General features: G+C 41.7%; 1 protein-coding gene across 3 annotated transcripts in view; it reads right to left on the reverse strand.

Annotated features, from left to right (window-relative positions):
* Positions 1-26,591, reverse strand: part of vti1a (vesicle transport through interaction with t-SNAREs 1A) — a 111,976-nt gene that overhangs the window by 22,471 nt on the left and 62,914 nt on the right. For 2 of the 3 annotated variants that reach the window (XM_023409195.2, XM_023409196.2), the window contains 2 exons: positions 15,919-15,989; positions 11,958-12,019 (listed from right to left, as the gene is read on the reverse strand). In XM_023409195.2, the coding sequence (XP_023264963.1) occupies positions 11,958-12,019; positions 15,919-15,989 (133 nt within the window). Of the gene's footprint in view, positions 1-11,946; positions 12,020-15,918; positions 15,990-26,591 lie in introns of all 3 variants that reach the window. The other variant, XM_023409197.2, reaches the window with a different exon arrangement.

Raw genomic sequence — 26,591 nt, forward strand, 5'->3', positions numbered from 1 at the left:
TGTTGTTGGCTGAGATATCAGGCTCCTCACATGTGTGTGATACTCAGTGATGCATTCAGGTCAGCTGAGGAGAGTGAGGGGATTGGCGGGCTCCACAAACAGGCTGGGAAAGTGACACTAGGATGTTAGGCCAAGACATCAATGTCCTCACAACTTCCCTTTAACACTGAAGCAATGTTAGCCCTGGCGCCATCAGAATATGGGGTGGGGGTTAAAGTTTACACGATGGCTGACAGGATGTACCCATGTGACCCGGCAAACACTCAGAAAATAAACAAAGCAGCTCTACATTTAAGAGGCAATAGTTTTCAGGGCCTTCAGCGGTCACTTAGAAAGAATTGGATGTTTGTGTAGGGGTTAGCTTTGTTGCTACCAGGCTAAGATACAGGTCATGTACAATAGTTGTGATGCTTCAAATCTGCTGTGTTGTGTAATTTACAGTATGTCTCAGAAGCACAATGAGAGTTACTTCTGGCCATAAAGGTGCACAATGGTCAGAGGGGAGACTGCATGGCCTCTTGTTAAACCCAGTCCTGCATATAATCAAAGAAAAATAATTATCACAAATACTTTTTATAACTTTTTGCTAATATTATTTAGATCAATGTCTTGTAGATCAGGCTTGTGTTACTGTCCACAAAAGATTTGGCTGCAAAAAGTAGGAAGAAAAAAACAAATAAATAAAATAAATAAATAAAGACAAAAAAAAAAAATATATATATATATATATATATATATATATATATATATATGCTAAGTCTTCAGTGCCGTTCTATGAGCAAGGTTGTTCGAGCTGAGACAGGTCACGATGGGATGATGTTGACCCTTGAGGTGCAAACTAAGATCTCTGTCGCCACAGGGACGTGAAGATCGTGGTGTGAGCGGGGAAGTCTTCTCTCCAACTGGCAGCAGGCCTGGCCTAGCACCAGGGTGCTCAGCCAACAGCTCCGCTCCTCTGTCAGACCCCCGCTCCTCCACCTCTTCCTCCACAGCCTCCTGGATGCCAGTCTGCCTGGCTGGTGTGGGCCAAACAAGCCCCAGCCATCGGGCCAAAGGGGCAACGGAACTGCTGCCAGCTGGGCCAGCACTTCACGGCCGAGCACCACTCTCCAAACAAACAGTGCAGTGGGCCACAAGCCACGGGCAACATGGAACCTGTCATTACCAGCCATGCATGGCTGGTTCACTCCCCGAAACCCAAGCCAGGCCAAGGGCTTGAATGTGTACTGCACTTGACTCTTAGCAAATTTCTCAGCCAGGGTACGTCATATCGTAAGAGAATTCCTTTCCAGAATCACACTAGATCATCAGTATGGTGTACGTGTCTATCAACCCCTTCCAAATTACGTTGACTTTTATTTTCAACGCTTCTTTAAGCAATAAGCAGAATTATTTTAAAGCCATGAATGACGAATTCAAGACGTTTACATATGAGCAAAAAACCTGAGAGTGGAAAGACAGTGCCTGCCAAACAGTCTCTTGGGATTAACTACATACCGTCTAATTATACAACATCTAGAAAACTTCCTATGGTCCCTGGGCTAAAATTGAATGCTACGGGCATTGGACCTCACTGGGGTTTTCTCCATTGATCAACGTTCTACAGGCTTTTGTGGCATAACTCTGCTTTGTCCTTACGATTTTGGCTACGACACATGATGGTTTGAGGCATCCATCATAAGAAAAAGCCTTTTCAACATCACTAAATATGAATCAGTCAGAGGGAGGACCGTTATGATTCAGTGTCCAACCATTGCTTTCACTGGAATGCACCACTGGGACAAAGGCATCTAGGGAGAGATTCGGAGTAACAAACAAAACAACCTGTGTCACAAATTGACTGTCAGTACTCTACACTGAGAGAAATAGTGTTTCAGTGAGTTTCGTGCCATAATTCAATCATCCACCTCCACAAAAAAGCATACAGCACATCTCAGCGGTCATGCCTGAGTAATTGCCGGAGCCTGCTAACTCAAATAACTATGGATTTGTCTCTGTCTGTTTTGTTTCTTTGTCACGTGCATTATCTCAGACATCCCTGACATTCTGTGGCAAAATCTCATTTTTCAAAACAACAGTGATGCCAAAGACATGTCCCAACAAAGACGGGCAGTGGCTAACATTAGCCAAATGTTAACACTGCCTAAACAGGCTGAGCCACAGGGTCCTTATAATTAGTCTTGGAAAAGTTTTTTAGAGAAACTCAGGGCCGTTCCGAAACCGTATTCTACCATTGAAACCTGCATTAAAATTGAAGGATCAAGTTACAGTTTTACTGACTTTTTTTTTCTTGTCAGTGCTACTACAAATAAATTGTAAAAACTGAAAAATACTGGGAAATATCAACAATTTTTTTTTTTAGGGCCTGGGAGGGCTATAGCATTGCAAGGCTGACATTAAGCCTATAGGTTGCCGCAGTGACAGTTTAAAATGATGGCGTCTTTGTTTGAACATCAGTCATTTTCTACAAGGTCAATGACCAAGCTGAGTTGGGTCAACAATACCCAACAACAGTTTGAAGTGATTTACTAACTATGATATCGGATCACAGTTTCCTTGAGATGATAAGATTTAGAGTCATCTACAGTGTTAGAGATTATCAACTGAAAAAACACGGCAGAATTACAGAGTATTTTACTCGTTTGGATGGTTATTTTATACAGTGGAGATGAGTATATTGCTTCAAAAATTTAAAAAGGAATATCGCTTTGTACCGCTATTAACTAATGAAACTATTGAACTGAAACACAATGACAAGATGACTCAAGAACAAAGAGGCATAATTTTACTTTGCACTATGTCATCTCTTTGTTGTATTTCTTGTATTCTGTTAGCAGAAAGTCACATCAATTTTCATACCACAATAGAGGAATTCAAAAAAGATTGAAATTGAATTTTTGTATAACAGTAGACTGCATTGTGAGATTGGATTTCACAAATAAGATATTCAAAGCTGTGTTTTCAGTAGCAACTTGTCAAAACTGTTGTGTTTTACACATCATGGAATGCCCTTCACAGCACGCACCACCAAACCAAAGTAAGGGATGGGTGGGGTGACGGGGTCTGTCCTTTTGCCTTCCAGCCTTTGGGATAGAAAAAAACAAAATAAAATACAAAAAAAAATCTATTTTTGTGTTTAGTATAAAAGCACTCAAGGTTAGTAGCTTTTTGCTTAGAAAAGGGACCAATATGCTGTTGAAGTATTTTGACGGGAGCTCCTCTTAAATCCTGATGCCTACAAATGCCTTGCCTTTCAACCTTTTTGCTTCCTTGAAAAAAAAAAAGTGGTCCTCCTTTTATTGTTTTGCCCAGTGTGATAAAGGGGATCTTTTATGCCATCAAGAACATGGCAACAATGTACTGCCTTTGTTTCATTGCACCATCCTGGGGGTCTGTTAGGATGAGATACAGACAAACAGAGGCGCAGTAAATGATTGATGGGTTAGAAGAAAATATTAAAAAGAAAAAAAAAACACTCAAAATTCAGCATTTGTAAATATTTCAAGCTCTTGCACCCTGCCAAAGAGAGATCTGAGAGGCAACAACAATAACAGCAAAAACTATACTTAACCATCTATCCTGATGCAAACACAACCTAGACAGCTGACTTATTTTGTTGAGACTATCACTGTTTCAAAAACTACTTGGATATCTTTGATAGGAATAAATCTGGAACCTTAAGCCCCATTGGACATACTCTCTTATTAGGTTACAGGCCGTAATAATTTGGATTAATGTAGTTCAAGAGAACATGGGACTGAGGTTTTCCCTTTCCACTGCTGAATGCCACTGCATGTTCTTATCCAACAAAATGGACAGTAGAAATGGTGAGAGGAAGAATTAAAAGAGAGCTGACTGAAAGTGCAGGGTCACATTATTCTGGCAAGCAATGCAGTCCAAGAGCAGCTTCTCATGGCAGAGGGATCCCATGTCCTCGCATGGTTAAAGATGGAACAGATGACATGTGCACGTGGGTATGGAGCCTACTGCAAAGATATAGGTTACAAAATAGCCCCTTTTCCTCCCTGACACACATACTGGGAGCCAGTAATGCTGTGGCATTCCACAATATTCCAGGCAGCTGTTGCATAGTATGCCAAGAAGTATGCACAATGGCTTGCTGGGAGGGAACAACAGTCAGAGAAGAGACAATGTGATAGATTCTAATTGCTTCAAAATGTCCTGAAGAAGGCCCCCTATTATCTATTTAAATCGGCTGATAATGGGAGGCTAGGAGGAGGAGGAGGAGATGGAGAAGGGGGAGGCGGGGTAGGAGGAGGGGAGGGGGGGGGGAGTGCGACCTAGGCAGAGGGAGAAAGCTATCCTCTGCGCTGCTGTCGCCTCATTATTTTCCGTCTTGACGGACGCCCGCGCTCAACCCCTGGATGAATGGCCCTGTGCTGAATAAGTTATCGCCAGACACACAAAGGGAAGAGTGCGCTCCACAAACAACACAGCAGTACTGCAAAGCATGAATCTCTTTTTCCTCTCCTCCTCAGTCTTTTCGCCCCCCTCAAACCCCCCCACCCTTCCCCCTGCTCCCTCTAGACGAAAGGCAGGCCCTGCCACAGACTGAGATCTCACCTGTAATTTCTACAGAAGCTCACAGTAGGTGGGGGAAAAACGTAAGGGAGGATAGATACAGGCATCTATGTTTGCGGAAAAGATATATACCTCCATTCCTCCATTTTGTTTCATCTGTCCTTTTTGTTTGTGCAGCTCTTCAGTGATGACAGGGACCTCCTTTGGACAGCATCTGAAGATGTTTGAGAGGATGTTTTTTTGTTCCTCTTAAGACAAGGCCCGCAGCGTGATCAGTGAAAATGGTTTGGTTTCATCTGATGTTTATTTTGTTTCCTTTTCTGTTGTTTGGACTGCTGGGGCCTGGCATATCAAATCAGGATCACCTCTATACAATGCTCCCAAGAGGGGGTGCGTGAGAGGGTTCTCTATAGCTGCTAAACAGGAGCTAGAAATAATGACAACAGGAAAGAGTCCATTCCCCAATGGTTACAGCTACGGTTTGCTCTATGGCCGCCAATCCCTCTCCCTTGCTGTCACTCAAAAGTAGCAGTGGAACTTTTGGACAGGAGAGCCTCTTTCCCCTCTGACGGGGAAATCAGAGGGTGCCGTGGCCCGACAGGCGCTCTACGGCAGATCAAACAGGGCGGGTACCCTTGGAGTGACACCTGGAGCCACTTCAAGGGATGAGAGCGCCACTGATCTCCAGTCATCTCGTCAGAACGACAGTCTGTCAGGGTTAAAGGAGGGGTAAAAAAAGAAGCTCTATCAACTAGGATGGGATGAACGAGGTCGAACGAAGCATCACCTCAACGTCGTGGCTGGCTGACCCTAGAGCATTTGAGAAAGTGATGGTGCAAAAAGTGTTTTTTGTTGGAATGCTGAAGTTCAGCATCGATGCACAGTTCAGGGAGCAGGTGACAGCTATTTGTGCTGATACAGCAGGTTCACTCAAATTATGTATGCATATGTAGTTTTTGCTCGTTGTGCTTTGATTGCGGATGGCATCTATTTTAAAGTGAATTTAGAAATCATTCACACTTTAAGCTAGTTATGTTCAACTTTGACTTTCTTTTTTCTTTTTTTTTTTTTTTTACATGACTTTGGTTTTAAAAAAAATCTGAAGAATTTCTTCACCACCACATTTTGAAATAATTACAATTCAACTATGTCCTGATCTATCAAAAAACAGAGGCCTGCCATGAACCGGATGACAGAGAGAGGGAGATATGTTGGGAGAAAAAGGGGGCTTTGGCAGCCAGTTAAGCGAGTCAGTCCTCAACAGACAAATGCATCCCTTATATAAAACAACAACACGTCTTTGCCCTTGTCAACAATCCCTTCCTCTACAGCCCAGGCTTGTGTGTGTGTATATATTTTCCTTTCTGCAAAAAACATCCCATCAGCACTCTCTAATGGGCGAGGTGGAGGAAGAGAGAAAAAGACAGAGATAAAGCAGGAGGGAGAGTGAAAGAGAGAGTGAGAGAGAGAGGTGGCAGTGGTGCTTGTTTGGCTCAGGAGCAGTGAGTAATGAGGCTGAGGCGCACCCTGTCATTGTCCCAGCAGCAGCCTGTAGCCACAGACACACACACATAGACACACAAGAACATTAAAAAGTATTTCCTATCTACAAACATGGCAAAAAGTGCAGATTTTAAAGACACTTATCTGACATTCAAAACAAAAAACAAAAATAGCTTGATAAAAATAAAACTGTAGTTTAATAACAAAATGATTTCTTTATCATGTTCTCTTATAAAAAAGAGTCCCCTCAATATAAGATAACCCACTGTTACATACTTTCATAAGGGATGTATACATCTGCAATCTCCAATGGGAAAAATGTCATATGAATGTCAGAGGATTTCTCTAACTCTAATGTCACAAGTATGAGTTGTAGGAGAGTGGAGGTAAGAGTCTCAGTGTACTCATCACGTCCATGTCCATGGAAGAGCACGGACAGCAAATGTGTTCACTGTTCTGTACATACTATGTGGCCAGTAAGTGTACAGTGTGCATGATCAGAAGCATGATTGGCATAAATTTGCCTAAGAAACCTGTTTTCTTTCCTTACTAGATCAAATGGGCCTCAAAGCACAACAAGGTGTTCTGTACTACTTAGTTGTCCACCAAAGGTAAGAACTACCATCATTAACACCAAAAAAGTATATAAAAGTATATAAAAGTATAAGTAAATCTTCCTCCAGTAGGCTAATATGATATCCTTAATCCACTGAATTTCCCATAATGTGCATGCATGCACGTGCACACAGCAGCTGTGCTCATCTTGGTATGTATAAAGTTTAGATAGAGGTTGCGGAGTGGACAGATACAATCATGCATTTGCACTTTGCTCCTTTACCAGAATTAAAACACAGAATGGACATAAAAAGCACAGAATGCTTCCCTGGAGGGGGCAGAAAGGCCAGGGATAGGACTGACCCAGAGGGATGCAGCAATATGGGGGCAGGGAGTAGGGGGTTGAGTGGGGTGGTAATGATGCCAGGCTGAACAAATTGCAAGGCAAAGGGAATGTTTTTAAATGTAGAACATGGAATTATCGTGGCAGCAACATGGAGAGGAGATCAGAGAGAGTGAGATCCACTGGGAGTGATCTGCCACTCTCGGGACAAAAAACACGAAGCTCGTCTATGGCTACTGTGATGAGTTCAGCTGTAATACAAAGTAAAATAGAATGTAAAATAGGGCAAACACGTCTTACACAATGTCATAGACATGGAGTATACACCAATATTCTGATGAAACAGAATAAGAGAAAAATAAAGGAATATGGATGATAAATGTAAACGCATGTTGCATGTAATGGTAGGTATATACATAGCTAGAACATAGTGCTGGAAAGCCTGACACTGTGCCACTGGACAGCCCACTGTGTCCCTTCCTCTCTCCCCCTTCATTTTTCCTCTGCTCGTTTTGTCCTAAAACAGGGCAACACAAATAAATAAATAAATGAAAAGAGGAGAAAAAAAAAAATTAAAAGGGGAGAAAGAAAAACATCTCAACTGCAATCTGTCCCATCTTTCAGCTTCAATTAAAAAAATCGAATCTTTTTGTTCAACTTCATAACAAGACTTCAAGAGGGCCCCAAGACTCCGATCCCACCACAGCTCACTGGGAGAGTTGAATTCCATTAATTATGTGACCTACATATTCCAGTAGTTAATATTCCAGAGAGTCGGATGGAGGGAGAGTATATGTTTGCCAATAATACAGAAGTGAGACGATACTTATAGATCATAAGGAATCAAAAGTTCCCCTCTCCAGATGCTTCTCGGAGGCCATGCACTTTAGTCTCTGGGCTCATTACACTGTTTACAGGTTGGTTTATTGAGCCGAGCAAACAAGGACTCTCAGTTTCCTATGAATAACTTTTGATTTTCCCCATAGGCAAGGATGACTTGTACCTTTTCTTTTTCTGCCAATTAGTCATATGAATAGGTTAAATTTCCGTTTCAGTAAAAGATCAACATTATAACAGGATTCAAAGGGTTGTTCTTTGTTAACTCTACTATATTTGCACTGAACTTGCCACATGTAACTACTGTGTAAGATCAGAGAAATGAACCTAGCCACACATTAAGACAGCTTGTCAAAACACATCTCAAGAAAGGAAGTTAGTGTCTTGGTAACTCTGCGGGTGCATTAGCTTGTGAGCTACAGCATCATCTTCACCCGGCTCATGGGCTGATCTCTTAATCAGTGTCCAGAGTACGCATGAGTCCTCTTCTGAAGGCTGAGGCTGTGTCCATCCCGCCTGCCCGTCGCTACTGCCAGCTTCAGCCATGAATATGTAGCTGTTCTGTGGCTGGGAGCTTGCTTATGTTTTCTGTCTGATATCTAGGCCCCATTCCCATTTCAAAGGGAGGTCCACCCGGGGCCTTGACTTTTTGATCTGCCTGGCGACTGAGTCGACCACCTGCATGTGGGATCAGCTGCCAGCGAGAGCAGACAACCCCTCTGCTTCAAAATATACATCCTCCCCCCTTCGTCCTCGCTGCTTCATTGCCCTTCACTGTGCCCCCCTCCTTCCGTGAAGCTGCCGGGAACCCCAGTGGTCCTAACTGGGTCTGGAGCTGCATCCCATTCCCAACTGTTCTGACCGTGGTGGGTGAGATGCTTGAGATGTTGAGCATAGCAGCAGGAAAATGCACAGTACAGTCACAGGGCCATTTTGTATTTACGAGAAGCCATAGTGTCAAATGGAAAGAACAGATAGCCTACTTTATAAAAAGGTCTGTGGCTTCTGTAATCTGGGATAGCGATCCCGTGCTATCTGTACCAAACCCACATGTCTATCAAACTCCATCAAATTGAGGAGTAATTGAAGACCAATTAGTTGACAGGAGAACCACAGAATAAAGTTTAGATACTTACATTCTGTGTCGCCAGAGAGTTCATCTAATATCTGTGAACCTGATCTAGTCTGGTCCTTGCGGTCCTAACCAGGCTTTAAACAAAATGATAATTATTTGATGATCACAGATATTAATATGATATCAGGATTGCCATTCTGCCTCATCGGGATCACAGTGCCTGTCATGGTATAATTAAAACCCAAAGGATTTCAGATGAGTGAATTAAAAATGAACTAAGAGTGGATGCTCTGGATGCCCACCACTAGAGCACTGACATCCACTATGTATGGAGAGATGACATGAGACAGAGTCTACGTCTCTGACACTGGTTAGGAACCTACAACCCAGCCAATCAATAACACCTATAAACAGTGTTTTATACTAATTATCCTCTTTGGCAAATGATGAGTTTCTCAGGCAGACATTTGTAAAGATTAATTTTCAAACAAAGCAACAGCTATTTGAGATGTGTGCGTTTCTGAATGTTTCTTACAATAAGTGATATTCACAGAGTCTTTAAGTTAATTGGCTTTCTTGAACCCTGACAGCTAGCATAATGAGTGTCTAATGGTTTCTCAGCTGGGGTGATATCCACCATGCCATAAAGGCACTTCAAGAAGAGGTGTGAGTTTAAAACAAAATACAACAACAATGAAAAAGGACACCATTTATCTTGGAACACACACTTACACACCTAAGTCTGCTTGTCTGGCATGGATCATGCTCACTACTACAGTTCAGCAGTAAAAAAAAAAAAAAGATGTCTGAATCTCTGTGGTATTGATGTAAAACAATTGTCCAAAACTCTTGGCTTGAACAAAAACAAAACATTGGTTTTCAAATTTAGCTAATTGCTGCATTCCAACAAAAGGAACACCAACAAAATAATTAAAACAAAAAATGTAATATTCATGAACCAGTGCATGAATGACTATCTGTATCCATGTCTGGTTTGTGTCACAAGTGCAAAGATTACAAAAATAAAACAGAAGAGGTTTACTTCTCCCACGTAAGTATAAAAGTCCTTTACAAAATGTTCTATAGATGTTACAGAGAATGACAAAGCAAACACCCCCACCTCTTTCTCTACAGTGTAGAGAAACTCCAATTGCTCTGACATGGCACACAAATAAACAATTAATCAAAAGGCAGAAAACCAAGGGGGCCAAATAATTAAATGAGTGAGGAAATGAGGAAGAATTGCCTGAAAGCGGGTGGGGGTGGGATATCATTGAACCATCCTGAACTTACTTTTTGCTCTCAGTTCTCCATCTCTGGTTATAAATGACTTCAGATTTGACGTTTCCAGCCCACAGCCTTACAACAAAACACACTTTCTTTTATTCAAACAGTGAAGAAACGGAAAGAAAAAAAAAGACTTTTTGTTAAAGAAAGGAGGGGGGCGTATGTTGTGCTGCTCCTATCAAGCAGAAAGGCGGGTGGTAGTCGAAGAGGCTCGCAGCCGGGCCCCACTTTGGAAAGCTCTCATAAATCCTGATTTGAGCGGGGCGCTAACCAGAGGAGGTAAGGCACGTCAAGAGAGGGGGCTGGAGAGTGGAAGGGGGGGAGTGGCAGCTTGCCTCTTAAAATGCTACGTCTGATTAAGTCTTCCCATTAGGTGACAGCTGAACTTTAACATTAATATGATAATATTGAAATAAGTGTGTGTTATTTACTTCAGCTCCAGAGGGGGGCAGAGGGAAGAAGAGAAGGAAGGAGGAGGGAATGATGAATGATTTCTGGACAGCTCTGGGTGACAAGCCAGGCGAGTTGACCGCACCCCCCCCCCCACAATCCTCCTCCTTTTCCCATAATCAGACTTGACAAAATGGAGACATATGCAGAAATATTGGTTACAGTCGGCATCACAGCCCTTCTCAGGCCTTCCCTCTCTAGTAACTGCTGGCCGCCCTGTGAGCCGCCCTCCAAATTGTCTACGGGCACTGAAGCATCTATTTCAATTGGCACTTCCTTCCTGGCCCCAGGATTTTACATTTAGTCTGTGTCATTTACATATTACTCTTAATCAAAATCCACAGTGGGCGACAGGGAGAGGGGAAAAAAAAAAAAACAAGAAAGAGGGAGCGAGAAACAAAACCGTGGCGTCACGGTTCAGGGGTAGGCACACAGGCACTTTATGAAATGGAGATGTGACAAGACATTACGGTATGTGTGTGTGTGCACGTTTGTGTGACTGCGTGCATGTGTGTATGTGTGTATTAGGAGGCAGTGCATTAGATAATGCAAGGACTACTGAAACATTTGCGTATGAATGCTCATGTTTGTGTGATTGTTGGGGTCTGCCTTGTGCATGATGTAGCAAGCAAGAGAGACAAAGAGTGCAAGTTGAATATGGGTTGTAATATGGGCTGGAAAACAAAGGCAGAGAGAAGACAAGAATGGAGACATGTACAGTACGCACTGGTCTTTTCTAGCTATTTCCTGCAGGATGCTATGCAGGGCTACTCTCTTCTCAGTCTACTCAGGCACTCAACAACAACACCACTGCGAGTAACAGAACAGCCGCTCACACCGTTTAGTTTGTTTGTTTGCTCAGACATACAGTAAGTGTGACATTGATGGGAACATTCAACCAATAAGAATTTATTAAAATCTGAATTAATGAAATTCTCAAAGAAAACATGACCTTCAAAATTATATGAGTTGATTATACTGCAGGAAAAATACCCAAACACCGCATCTAATCACAGATGCACCTTGTGCAGCAGTTGCTTGATAAATATCATCCAAATAAAATTCCACTGAAATAGACAAGATTAACTGGCCACAATTTTACTAGTGACTACAGGTGATGGACTGCAGTGTGTTCATTTGTTTATTTATCCAGCCCCGCCTGTGTAAAGCAATGCGGTAAAAGGAATGTGGCCAACAGCAACACAGTGTTTAAAGACCAATTACAAATGGAAACGAAAAAGTTGGAAAGTTTTGATCTAATTACAAACTTTATCAGATGGTGATGACTTGGAGCAAGCTCACAGCACTGTTCGAGCATGACACACACAGAGAGGTGCAGAAACAATGTCCCTACCTGCCTCTTACCTTCTCAGCATGCCGGTAAGGATGCGAGAACTCTTGCCCAGGTTGGCGTCTGTTTCTCTCAGCTGGGAAGACAGAAGCGGTGAAAGACAGGTTTTAGTTTCCATTCTGATCCAACATCTCTCAAGGTTATTAAACGCAGACTATGAAGACACTACAAAAGAATATTACTCCGTTGACTCCTGCTCTGACCACAAAATACACACAAGATATCGACATTTGAGCACCTCTGTATAAAAGTAAAAGACAGAGAAAGAAGGGAAAGTGATTTCTTTTTAAACCTTGCTCAGCGGCAAATTTGAAAAAGACACCTCTAAGATTTGACACTTTATCTTTCAACATAAAGTTGGTTGCAAGCCAGAGAGATGAATCAGAGACCCTTTGATTAGAAGCTTGCTTTTTTATCTTTAGGTTACTGGTTCACCTATCTAGAGACAGCCCCACACTAAGCCACCTTTCTAAACATATTTCTAGAGCTACTAGATCTACCGAGACAGAAATACATTTACATACTGTACATATTTACATTTACTTAGCCCCTCTACGCATAAAAAACAATGTTTACTTATTAATTTTAGGTCCCTATGTGTATAAACTACAGCCACCATGAGCTGATTTTTCTTGTAGATACAAATTCTCTGTGACTTCAAGGATTCCCACTTATTAGGACATGTTACTGTAATGGCCTTCTGCTTATCTTACTGCAGAACAAACATTAGAATTGTATGGCAAAAACAGTGAAAGGGGGCCTTTACTGTTGATCTACATTGCATACATAGGGGGTCCTTAAAGGCACACTTGAAATAATGATCATGGCTACCCAGGGCTAATTGCCTTGGACATTTTCCTTTTTCTTGCTCCATCGTCTCTCGTTTCTTTCTCTCAGCCTTTTTTTCTTCAGGGGTCATAGGAATGTTTTCATTCCACTCACTTTATCTGGTGTAGGGGCTTTCACAGTGAGGGGAATTGGCAGAGATTTTGCCAACAAGATGCGAGTGTGACTGCAAAAAAAAAAAAAAAAAAAATGCTGACATTGCACTGAGTGAGCTACCACTAGCGTCCACCTGTAGTCGCGTTTCTAAAGGATGATGGGGGAGTGTGGGCAAGAGTCATTGCAGAGAGTTTCTCTCCAAAGTCAGCAGGGGGTCACTCATCTTCATCTCTGTCTGAGATAATAACTGCTTTTCAACAGAGTCATTCTCACTCAGTATGTTTTCATCAGTTAAGTTTCACCTTTTTTTAATTCCTCACTCTCACATCTTTTCCTCCAACCTCCCTGTTCTCTACCATCGTTCCAGCATCACCCTCTTTCCTGTTTGTTCTGGCTCATCTTGCAGTCATCTCTCTTGCCTGCAATTCACCCTCTCTTCCCACCCCTCCTTTACAGCAACTTTCTTCCTCTTCTTCCGATCTTTCCTTCCTACCCTCTGGCAGCCTGGGCTGGTGCGATGCAGGTTGCCAGAGCCAAGGATACATGTGGTACAGGGTAGGAGGTGGGGGACCTGGGGTTTGGGCCCTCTGGCAAAGACAACAAGTCCTGCAGTTGCCTGATGTCTGACTCTACCCACAGATCTGTCCCCTAGATAGTTCACACTTTCTCCCAAAATACATCTCTCTCTGAATCATTCCTTCTTTTCAGTCCTCACCCTCTCTCCACTGCCTCTCACCAAATCGCATGCTTTCCTCCTTAACCTGAAATGGAGACCAACTGAAATTTCAGTGCAGCTGACTGTCTAAAATTAACTGTGTTAGCCTGTATGGGGATAAAGAGAGAAATGTGTTTCTCCTACCTTTTATTTTTCATGTACAGCTCCAAAAAAGAAAATTCTCCATAGACACCTAAGGTCATTCTCCAGGATTAAAATACATATACCACCATTATTATAAAATAAAGCTCATTTACATGAAAAATTCTAAAATAGTGTCTGATCCATATCCTTTCAACCTATCAAGTGCCAAAAGAGGGCATTCAAGAAAGAAAAAGGAAAAGGTTAAGCAGTGAGGATAAAAAAGCCCAAAAGTAAGATGTAATAATTTTTGAGCATTAAAATTTTTAAGCTTACTGAGCAAGATAAAGACGTGCCCTCAAACTACACAACTAATCCTCTTATATGAATAATCTGTGCTCTCAAATGACTAAACCATACCATCACAATACTTAATTGCCTTAAATGAATAGTATGAAGTTATCCTAACAGTTGGCATTAAAGTTATAGCTTGTTGTGGTCGGTTAGAGAAGAGAGGCAAAGCAGCAGGCTAGCAGCTATGTTGTCGGTGCGAGGTGCCGTCAAATGACTTAATACATGGTGCCTAATTTGTGGCTACAGATGGGTGATCACAAAACGCAAAGATCATGACATACAGAGAGAAGCTGTGCTACTGATCAAGAGAGAGGGGAGTGGACAAATTTAGCAATCTGAGAGGATGATTTAGCAGTGCAGGATATATTCATTTGGGGGTACAGATTAATAATTTGCGTACACAAATTGCACATTTTGTCTCCTGAAATGAGTAATTCCTACCCTCAAATCAATAATTTTATACACTTGAATTATTGATTCAAACATATAAATTACTCATTTTAAGGAACAATTATTAAAAACGTGCTCCCCTGCTACCTGTCGGGATGAGCTAGCCCGGCGAATGGCTAAATCACTCTGGGGCTTCAGAGTTGGAAGTATACTGCTTTGACCCAGTGTTGAAACCTTCCATTGACTTCTATTTGTACCATAAAAGCTAAACAAAAGGCCACACCTCCTGCTGAGCATAGGGGTTTGGGTTTGTTTGTGTGTGTGTGTGTGTGTGTGTGTGTGTGTGTGTGTGTGTGTGTGTGTGTGTGTGTGTGTGTGTGTGTGTGTACACATTTGTGTGCGTGTGTCTATGTTCCTGTGTTTTAGCATTTATGCTTTTTAACTCTATTTGCTCCCATCTTTTTAATGCAAAAGAGCTGCTAACCAGCCCTCCCACCCTGTGTCTTTATGTCTTTGCTTCTTTTTACTTTACTTTTGCCCCACAAACTGCCTTTAAAGGCCTATATGTGTGTGTGTGTGTGTGTGTGTGTGTGTGTGTGTGTTGGGGGGGGGGGGGTGAGCAAAGAAGACTCATGGGCAGAAGGGAGAGAGAGAGAGAGAAAGCAAAAGAAAGAGAGCAGGTACTCTCAGTAGACACTGTGGACCGTTTTGAAAGGAGATGTTTGATTTCCTTTGAAATCGCCTGTGCGAGGCCCACTGCCATGTTGTGATCTTTAAACATTCTGCATTGAGGGGGCCGACAGGGCTGGGCCCCCTTCCTGTGTTTGGTCTTTTCTGTCTCTGCCTACCTGTCTGTTCGGCTGGCTGGATGTAAGGAGGGGCAGTGCGAAGGATTGGCAGGGTGAGGTGGGGGTTGGGGGTGGGGGGGGGCTCTCTCTGAGGGAAAGCGAGAAGGAGAGAAGGAAACCGGAGAGGAGTGCTGAGAAGTAAAGGAAGGTAGGTGAGGAAGGATGGCAACCGGCAAAGTTAACCCCATTCAGGCGGGGAAAAATCCTGGAGAAATGTCTGTAGGTACCAACAATATGTAACCACGAGCATGCTCCTGTGTGATGTGGCAAAAAATGCTTGATATTTTATTATGTTAAAATTCAAACTGACTAAAAATATCTACTTAAATACAGAACAGTGCTATCAATAAATAAGCACATTAAGTACCTTGTCAACACCATTCTGCTGACATTTTGTGTGAACAAGCGTAAGCATACCCGCGACAGTGTGTGTCCCACTTTTGTGTGTGTAGACTTGCGTTTATGTGTTTACTTAGCAAACCATGCGGAAAGTGTTGAATGCTGTCAATGTTGTTAACCAGTTGTAACGCCTTTATAGTCTCACAAACACTTGTTAAAATAGACAGATGAGTGTGTGTGTGTGTGTGTGTGTGTGTGTGTGTGTGTGTGTGTGTGTGTGTGTGCAGGTGGCATGTGTGTACTCACTCTTTCTCTGGCTCTCTGGATCTTCTCACGGTCAGTGTGCAGGTTGGCAAGAATCTCCTGACCCACTTGCTCTGCAAGACGAGCAGACACAAAGTGAGGAAGAGGATATTATCAGCAAAATTAGGAGGGAAATCCATGAAAGTCATCTTGAAACAACTGGGTCGAAAAAAGAAGAGCCATAATACTTAAAACACTTGCAAACATTTAACTGTCACAGCTATATTGCTGGAATGTCCACAACAAGATGGCCTCTAATGATTTGTACTTCAAGTCACGTCACTATCCATCTTTATGTCTCTTTCAATTATGTCTCACCATCATGACTGAAGTGGAAATAATATGATATTTTTCACCTGGCTTTACTCAGTGAGCCTTTGTAATGCAAAGAGCAAACATTGTGAACATAGCCATAGTGTAATATTTTGTACGCTAACTGTACAGCGTACAGAGACAACACAGTCGAGAAGGAGCTTCAGGCGGGCACATAGTAGAATACTGTAGCTATGGGAAGTGTTTTTTAAAACTGTCTTAAAAAGCTGAAGTAAACACACATGAAGTCCTAGACAACAATACCCCAGCATCCAGCCTGCCAGTGGGGTCCACTCAGCCAATGCAATATTCATTAAGCCATTCTTTTTTAAATGCCTCTCGTCAGTTGTAGATGTAAACACATTAACGCACAGTTATAAAACATCCCTGACAAGGCACCTGACAAGCTTGTCAGTGGTCACTGTCATTTTCCTGTCCCTTGGGTTGGGGACGAAAAAGGAGCCAAAAACATAATAATAATAAGATAAACTAAATAAGTCGCACCCTCCCGCCCCCCTTCCAAAGAAACCCACTGCTGCCATCAATGTAACCATACTGCTACAGCATTAGCGTTTAAAAATGAGGGAGGCAGAGGATGAATCAGGAAAAAAAGGAAAAGAAGTGAAGAATCTTTGCATGGATCAAAGACAGGCTTTCAAGCGCACCAAACAAATCCGGAATAAACAACGCAGTTGCTGACTGTATTACACTACACAGGTGCCGCACACCAAAGGGCCCACGTGCTGAGCGCCTGTTTGGGGGGAGCAGTGTAAAAATGGGCTACATCTGGCAGCTAAACAAGAGGGGAGAGAGAGAGAGAAATAGAGAGAAAGATAGAGAGAGAGAGAGAGAGACAGAGAAGGGGGATCAGGGAGAAGTAGAAAAAAGAGAAAGCACTGTCAAATGAACGACATTCGTCTCCCATTCATCCCATCTTACCCCCCTACACTGTAACTGACTCAAATGTGTCTCTTCCTGCCTTCATTAATTTCTAATCTGGGACGAGACAGATTGAAGGATACCCAGATTAAACAGTGCAGTCAGACAGTCACATGTGACAAATAGGGCAGATTAAAAGACTGAGTGCAGGTATTAATAACCATAAAAATACAAGCCCTCCCCCGTCCCCATTGGAGAAGAACAAGGGATAAACAGAGAGGGAGTTGTAGCGGAAATCTTCTGTTAAAGAGACAAATAAGCACATCTATCCATCTCTGTCAGGGTTGTGGCTTTCTTTTCCAAATAAATGACTGTGACAAGCACTGCAGCAGCAGTTTTTGTTTTTTGGCAAGTGCATTATTGGAAAGGTTTGCAAAGTGTAAAAAGATGGATGAGGCAGTAAAAGAAAAGGCCTCCAAAGACAATAAGATAATCTTAGTCTAAGTACTGAGCAATCATTACACACATTATGTTAAAGTATGTGCTGCAAGACAATCATGGTTTCATGAACATTTAGGTAAACAAAAAAAAGAAAAGAAAAGAAATGAGGAAGAGAAATGATGAAAAGCCTTTGCAATGAGCTCCCTTTCAATCGGAATGGCAGTGGATTCAGGTTTCTGCCGACTGTAGGGCACTGGAGAGAGCACAGTGCTGGTGCTGGCTAAAGAATGATGTGAAACCAAGGTTTTCAATAGAACTCTGTAAGTACAACCATCTATTACTTTATGTTTTCGATGCTGAGTATTTGTACAGACTGTCTTCATGCAAATGGTTGCCCTTGACAAATCTTAACAGCTGATGAAGAAAAATTTGGACAAAATGAATTTGTTAATACTTAGAGTAAGTCTTTTTGATTAAAACCACAACATTTTTTTTAAGCCTTTGCAGAAGAGAGCTACAATATACAACCTTGATTTAGAGGGAGACCTCTCTGCACTCTGTAGAGAAAAAGGGCACATTCACCGGAGCAGAAACAACAGTGAAGTGGAATTACACAAGATGACAAGCAAATTCTAGCAATCTAAAATTATTATAGGTTAATGGAACTACATTGAAGACGCCCTATCTGCTCAATACTGCTATTTTCTTTGGACATCCATGGTGAGAGGAAAGTAAAATCATTTGCAGTTGACAGAATCAACTCTTGAACTGACTGACTAAAAAAAAAGTTTCATCATAGCTTGATAAGACAAACATTTTCCTTGGCTGTGTGGCCACAGAGGTCTCTCCTCAGCTCTCAAAATCTCTCATCGTCCCTCTCTGGGTTTCCCCCAAAACAGTCAGACATTAGAGTTGTACATAACTCCCGAAGGAATGTATGGCGTTTGTTGTCTTTATCATGCATCTTCGCTTGCATTACTCATTCTCTGGCATGTATCTACATTTCCATTCATCTTATTTAAGTCCTGCTGTCCAGCGGTCTGTGTAAAACTTCATTACTGGGAAAGAAAACTTGTTGGGCAACACATGGCGCAAAATACTGAGTTAAAAACAATAATGTAATGTAGAAGAATAATGAAAGGCTCCACAAGTAACAATCTACAGGCTGACAGGCTTTCCTTCATTATCATATACTTGATGCAGACAAGCCTTCAACGCTACAACTGTCAATAACTGTTCAGAAATACAGTGAACTGGTCTCCTTCTGGGAACGTTTGCTAATCGCTGACCTTAAATTGCATGTTGGCTTGTATGACTCTGATTTTACATATAACATATTCAGGTTTGTGCAGTATTCTTAACTGCAGAAAAATAAAGACAATACAGAATGTATGACCAGGACAAAAATATAGGGGATATTAAAAATGTACAGTTGATAAAAACAATGCAGGAGAGGGGAAAAGACTTAGTGTTAAAGTCCCTGACTTGTTGCTCGTTAGTGTGTAAAATATTCCCCTCCTGTTTAAACAGCTATTAACAATTTAAATAACCCTGGCCCAGAGGCCTTGCTCTGACTCACTTGTTAAAGATCCCCATCCCCAAAGGTCCATTTAACAAGCCCATTATTCCATTACATTACACTCACACCAGCACCAGAGAGCCTTAATTTAACTCATTCCTCTAATGTAACTGTAGAAAAGGATTAGTATAGAAAAATTGAAGGCTCAAATTAAAGAGGGAAATAATGTCTGGACTAGGAATTCTTTCCTTTAAATCCATGGTCACACTATTGACATAGCACAGTTCAGATCTATTTTATCTCAGCTCGACACGTCACAGTGCTGTTAATAATGATAAGGTAGTCGGAAAATATATTTACTGGACAATTAACTTTACTAGTACATGAAGTAATGTAATCTGTAATGCTAGAACAAGCACCATAAAATGAGCTTAACAGAGATGGAATGAAACATTTCTCTCTACTTTGACTCTTAAATAGAGCTACTGCGATTACTTGATCAACTGAAAAATAATCAGCTATAGACAACTTTGATAATCAATTCATCTTTTAAGTTATTTTTCCAGGCAAAAATGCCAAACTTTCCCAGTCCCAGCTTACATACCTGTGAGGATTTTCTGCTTTTCTCAGTCTTAGTTCTTATTTTAAAAGGTTGGTCAGACATATAAGCAATATCAATCATTTTAAGGCTTTTGGAACTTTTCATATTTTCTGACATTTTACAGACCTAATAATTAATTGGCAGATTAATCAATAATGACAATAATCTGTGGTTGCAGTCTTACTTTTGAACACTTCAAACAACAGAAAGGTTCACTTATTTTCTCCATAAAGAAAAGGCTCAATTAATCATTTATAATTCTGTGTAAAATGTAAATACCATGAAGAGGCCATGTCCACGAGGCCTGGCTCTCGACAATATGGTACAATCCAAACCTGTCCAGCCCTCAACTTTCTCCAGTCTGTGGACACATTTAATTGGAGGCATCATCTATTTTACAGGAGCTGTTTCAGAGCAGTTACACAGTGTCTCAGAGCCCCTGTCTTTCTTTCTGTGTTGCGTTTTTTGCCTTGCTCCCTCTGTCCCCAGAGCTGAAAGGGTACAAGACCTGACAGTGGTGTGCTCTGAGGCTCAGCACAGCTCCTTTTCATTAAGCAGTTGAGACCACTTTTTGAAGGTTACCACACACACTTATATCCGGACACAAGCCACACACTCCAACAAACGGGGTATGGAAGCCCATGGGAGGGTTGAGGGGAAGTAAGGAGGAGCCAGATAAATGTTAGACCATACATTTTCTCTTTCTCTATCTCTCTCATACACACACACATACACACACACACACACACACATACATACATACACATACACATACACAGTACACCAGTCAACTTATATACCTGTGACTCCCAGGTGAATAAAGTTACCTGCCTTTGTACACTTCCAGAGAAGCTTTTTTTTTTTTTTTAAGGACTTCTCAAGTCTACAACTGCCTGGTGACACACTTTCATCACCTCCATCAAAGTTGTACCCACACTGGGATGTATTTGTAATGCTGAGCCCACAGGCCATGAGGCTAGCGCCTTCGCACTGAGCTATAGCTCAAAATAAAGAGGTGCCAACTGCTGGGTCACAGGGGGGGCATCAAGCATCTGGGGAGTCAGTGATGCTATGACAGCTTACTTATGATAATATCAACAAACAGTAACTGCTACTTCACAGGATGGGTAATGAAGGATTTCAAAAAGAGTCAGTATGATTCAGAGGAAGTGCATTGTCTTTAAAATTTTCATTCCACCCTGTGTGTTGCACATTGATTCAGCAGCACACTGTATAGGCAGCGTACCCTTTCAGAGCAAGAGAGGAACTGGCCTGTTCTTTCAAGAGTCTAAGCACTTAAAAGGCCCAAAACAAGTAATATTCTGGGCAGGGTGAAGCTGGGCCATCCCAGTCCACCCTGACTTAGCCCATGCGTTGGCCCTTCCCCTTGCATGAGTATGAGTTGTGGTGGGCAGTCAGGGTGGATTTCTGGGGCCTTTCTTCACTCCGCCAGGCTCTGTTTTATTCATCGCCTGCGCCCTGACCCCGCAGAGCTCCTGTTCTGACAAATCACTTCTGATTAAGACAGATCTCTGTTAGTCAGCCACTCAACTTGGCCTATTCATCATTCCACAGAAAATATTCCTCTCTCCTCCCCCATCCCTCCTCCTCCCGGCTCGTTTGCCTGTCCGTCAGACCGAAGCAAGGCGCAAAAGAAATTTCCGCTGCTGTTTTAAATGGCTGATTATAGACAATTGGTGGATGGAGACACGTAAGAGCGTCTTATGGGTGATAAGACGCAGGTTTAATGGGTATAAATGACCAGGCCTGTAGGAGACCAGCTGGTAATAGAACCATTTGTTTAAAGCTGAACCAGCGTGGAGAGAACTGAAAGCTGTATTTTCCCTCTATTTGAGCTCCCCCTCCTCTTTTCCCTTCACCTCAGCCTCAAAGTCAAATTCTCAGATCACCAGATTTACATTTTCTTTTAAACAGCAGAGTCCCCTTCACCCTCATTCAATGAGAATTGATGAGGCTCGGAAAGGAATAGCTTGTTTTACATTTATGAAATAAGCCATGTCCCTGTGGACACAGCTGCAGATACTCTGCCACTCATACATTACATTGTTTTCCATGGGTTAGTAACAATGAAAACAGAATATTTACTGTAAGTCTACCAATACAGTCAGATGTCTAAGAGCATTCATATGCAAAGTTTTGCCATAATAAACAACCGCTAAAATTTCTAACAAACCAGATTAAATTAACCTGAACGACAACCCTGCTGGTGGCAGAGGGCTGAGAAGCAGGAGGGGTGAGGAGAGAATGAGGGTTCCTACGAGCAAATTGCCTGGACTTAATCAACCAGTCTTACTGAACCATCCAAATGAAAACTAATGGACTTGGGTGCTTGCTGTGATTGCACCACAAGCAACAATGTGTGGGCAGGAGCATTGCTTTCTGAGGTCTTCAATTAAAAAACAGGGAATTTCTACAGACCGCTGGTCAGCCTACACACCTATTCTACGTGTATCCCGATTGGTCAATTGTGAAGCTGAAAGAGAGCGGACTTATTAATTCCATTTCCAGTGCTGGGAAAATGGTTTTTTATGTGTTGATTAAACTTGGTCAAAGTCGTAAAAAATGTATGAAGTGTAGAATTAAAACTCATATTCGAATGAGCTAATTTGCGTATGCATTATTCATTATGGTGACATTTGTGTCACACAATTGTGCTGGCCACATTGCAACTAATATATAAAAAAGTACATGAATAAAAAAAAGAAACAAATATAACAAACACTAGTACATCAAACTTTATTCAACCACAGTCAGCCTAAATAATTAGAGTTTAAGTGCTTTACTCTACAACTTAAATAATTTGATTTTATTAACAACTGAGTGGCCATATAAAAGATGGTGCCACATGAACATTGTAAAAACATAATGACCAAGTCTGAACCGAAGGTCAAAGTTAAATACAAAAAAATACAAAAGACACCAGCCCAGGAATAATTAAACAGAAACACATTCTGTTTAACATGGAAGACAAACACACTGAGTGAATTTCAACTCGACGAATGATGCCAAAATTAGGGAGAACACAACATGTCAGTTGGTCCTAATCAAACAAAACATCTGATTTAATAACCCCTGGTGGAACTGACTGAGGAGAAAACTTTGCCAGTTTGTCGGAAATGGACTCAGGGAGGGATGTATGGAGGAGGAGGGAAGAAGAAAGAGAAAACTTGACGTTGCTCTGGTTCGTTTTCAACAGTTTAGGAGCGTTAATCATCACATTACTGTTGATTAAAGGCTTTTACGTCTCTAATCAGAAAGTTGACAGGCAGATCAAAGAGCAAAACACAAATTTCTTGCCTTTTAATTATCTGTACAACACCACACCTCGGGCAGCTCTTCCCTGCCTATCTCCTCAAACTCAGTGAAAGACTGCGAAGGGAGATCTAACACTCTACAACAGTTCATTATCCAATAAAATGGGAGATGGGGGAGAGAAAATACACACGCCGACACACACAGCCTCACACACCGGCACACAAAGCTTTAAGGCTTTATGATTATTGAAGACCTGGGGGAGGCCTGCAGTCTTCTTCATTAACATGTCCCGAATTGGAACATCTTAATTATGTTTGTCAAAATCGGACTTGGCGTCAAGCTCATTTGCATGTTTTGACAATGCCAGTTGGGAGCCTCCGCTCTATTTTTCTTCAGAATGCTAGGAGTGCTAGAGTATTTAACACTTTTCAACACCTACTGATAATAGGTTCGTGTTGCTAAATGAATGAAATAATTTGTTAAATGTGCTTTGTTAGATTCGCCCACCCAGCCCCACTGTTTGTGAGTTAAAGTTAGAACTGATGCAAGCACAGTCACGTAGACACAAAGGAGCTTCTAGACTGTCTTGATCAACGCTTGATCACCACTCCTGTTCAAACTGATGGGGATGTGACGCCTTCTGCAGCCTGACTGTTCCTGCCCAGCTGTTACCTGTCAAGTGATTTGGACATGAAAAGTCCAACCTACTTTGGGAAAAAAATTCGGCATCGCTTTGGAGGTTCTCAAAAGTTCTACGTGTACCTTAGTTCATTCGGCGCTAGAACAGATTGCTACCTGATTCATGATCACGTCTTATGTGAATGAAAGAAAGCTATAGATCACTCTCTCCCTTCCCCCATTAACAGCTCCCTAAATCAATCCTCGTTACGTCAATGATATGTAAAACAAGCATGGTCGAAAACAAACAAACAATCTGTGGGGACACAGGTCTGTCGGCAGCAATTTAGAAATGGAGAAAAAGGAGGGCATGAAAGCGAGACATCAAACATTAGCCTGAATGGAAGGCGCAAGCCATTAGAAGTGGTTGCACTGACAGGATCTGACAGTTGGAAACACTTAAAGATTATTTTCTTCAAACTTCGAATTCATTAATACTCATGAGCTGAGGAAGGGCTCCCAAAACACCGCCAAAAGAAGGAGAGGGCTGTGCTAAATGTTGAAGCTAGCTGTCGAGTGATGGTGTTGCACCAAGGAGGTCGGTTCGGTCTCTGTGAATGAAGCTCATTTTCTTGGTACCAATTAGCACTGTGACGACATTTTTTAACTCATATGGTAACCACTGTCGGCATATTTATATAATACAGTAGGGGACATTTTGGCTGAATTCTCTGTGATAACCATTTCCAAATAAGTGATAAAAATAATAGATTCATGCTGAGAAATGGTTTAAAATCTTTCTGATCACTCTTCTCTTAATTGCCGCCACAACCCCAGATGTCAGGCATTAAATTGGTGAGTAACCACAAGTGATAGGAATGATGACTTCAGCTACGCATTAAAGACAGAGATTGTAAAAACCATAATTTCACTTTTAAGTTAAAGGAAGAACGGCTTGTTACACTTCCCTATGTATGTATGAAAATAAAATATTAATCTTCTATTTGTCTCGTGTGGAGGAACTGAATATAAAACACTTCTTTCTTGTATTATTGTATAACATTTCATGACTGCATTGGTGGCATGCATTAAATTGTTTTAGCATTTCACTCAAACAGACACAGTTGCTCTCTTATGTGCAGACGATACATCAAATTCTCTTTAGCAAATCTAAGGTGCTCTGACAATTTCGTCGGAGGAAGCAACAGTGCAGCCTGTTAACAGAACACTGCGTCATTGTGGCTGCTGTGACAGACAGCACAAACACAAGTTTGTGTTGTACTTTGGAGTAATACCACCGCACTTCCCTGCTCTGGTTAAAGGAAAATAATACTTCTATTATAGGGGGAATACGAGGCACAGAGGGGACTCAGAAAAGAGAGACACATCATGCGCGTCATTTAACAATGACCGGGGCCACGGAGTTGAAGGCAGATTATTGTCAGCTGCCACTGTGAATACACATAACATGGCACGACATGTGAGGGCATGTCAAAGCTCTTGTTTACAGTGTACATTGTTTATTTGTGCTTACGTTCCATTGTTCCTGAACAACATCTAGTCATTTACAAGCAACGGTTTTGACGAATTCAGTACTTCAGGCATTTTCAATGACTCATCTTGGAAAGTTATTGCAAATTTTGTACAAGATTTTACTTAGGATATAAAAGTGCAGTACATTAGATATGACCTCAGTGATTACCACTGAGGATAACTGTGATTATGGCCGTACACAAGCACTAACAGCAAACAATATCCTACTGCAAACCTAAAGACTGATATTCTGAATAACACACTGCCCTGCAAAATCTCATTACTTGAAACCCAAAAGCTTACAGAAAGAACACTCCATTCTATCAGGCTCATCTGACCAGCTGACATAGAGGGAACAACACATGTGTTGGCTTCCTGAATTTTTCTGTTAACTGACATAAATGTAGTATAACACTGTGCATCACTGCTGGGGTGACAAGGTGTCTCCTTTTCCTCATCATTAACTAAAACAGACCCAAGTGAATACCCAACACACCTGCCACCATCCTCCACACTAATGAAGCATATCTAAGTTTTAAGACATGGCAGAACTAATTTAATCTACCTTCTAAGGGGCCTTAGCACCATCAAATTAATTATTCATAAAGGACATGATATAATAACTCAACTGTCAACTAAGTAGCTGGTCTATTTTTTTAACCTCCCCCTGCCTGTCGTTCTCTTTTGTCTTGGACTCTCTTTCTTTTAAAGAAAATCCTTCGCCTTTAATCTATAACTAAGTAATACACGTTGTCATTAGCTGTTGAACAAAATAATTTTCTTTCTTTTTGTTTTTTTTGAAGTTTGTCAATGAAGGTGACAATGAGGTAGGGGGGAGTTTCTTTTTGTTTTCTTTTTTTCTTTTGTGGGTTTTACAGTACGCTGATGGGGCCAGCTTCACCGCGGAGAAAAAAGAAAGACACAAAGAGAGAGTCATCAAGTCTGTAATAACACAACCTTAGATACCTTTTATTTCCCCCTCATGAATAATGTATGCCATCTGCCCAAGCAAATCTTGCCATAATGTTGCTTAGACAGGTTGGCCACCAGGAGGTGGGACAAAATTTCTTTTACACACAGTGGTTCTTTTAGCCAGGTGTCATTTTCTCTTCAGGGGTAGGATGATGGTATGCGACCCTGTCATGAGTGACAGGAACAGCAGCAGCCTGCCAATGCAACAACACCCTATAGTGAGAAACTAATACTAATATGCTGATTCTTCATATAAGTATGTGGACCCTCTGTGCAAATCAGCATGTGGTCCACACAGCCAGGCAACCAAAAAGAAAAATAACCACCAACAACTCTAATGCTTTCAGTGTATCTATTGTGACAGAGAGTATGCGTGCGCAAGTACAATCTTTGAACACTAGGTGCTACAAGATCAAGCAATGCCACAGAACACTTGTATATACATAATGTATTTGCACCTCTGCCCCATAAACACCCATGCAGACGCACAAACACACCACATCACTGTAACTCTCTGCAACTGAA

The sequence above is a fragment of the Seriola lalandi genome, unplaced genomic scaffold (genome assembly GCF_002814215.2).
Source record: "Seriola lalandi dorsalis isolate HSWRI2012SDOR001 ecotype SW California unplaced genomic scaffold, Sedor1 jcf7180002054383, whole genome shotgun sequence".
Lineage (NCBI taxonomy): Eukaryota > Metazoa > Chordata > Actinopteri > Carangiformes > Carangidae > Seriola > Seriola lalandi.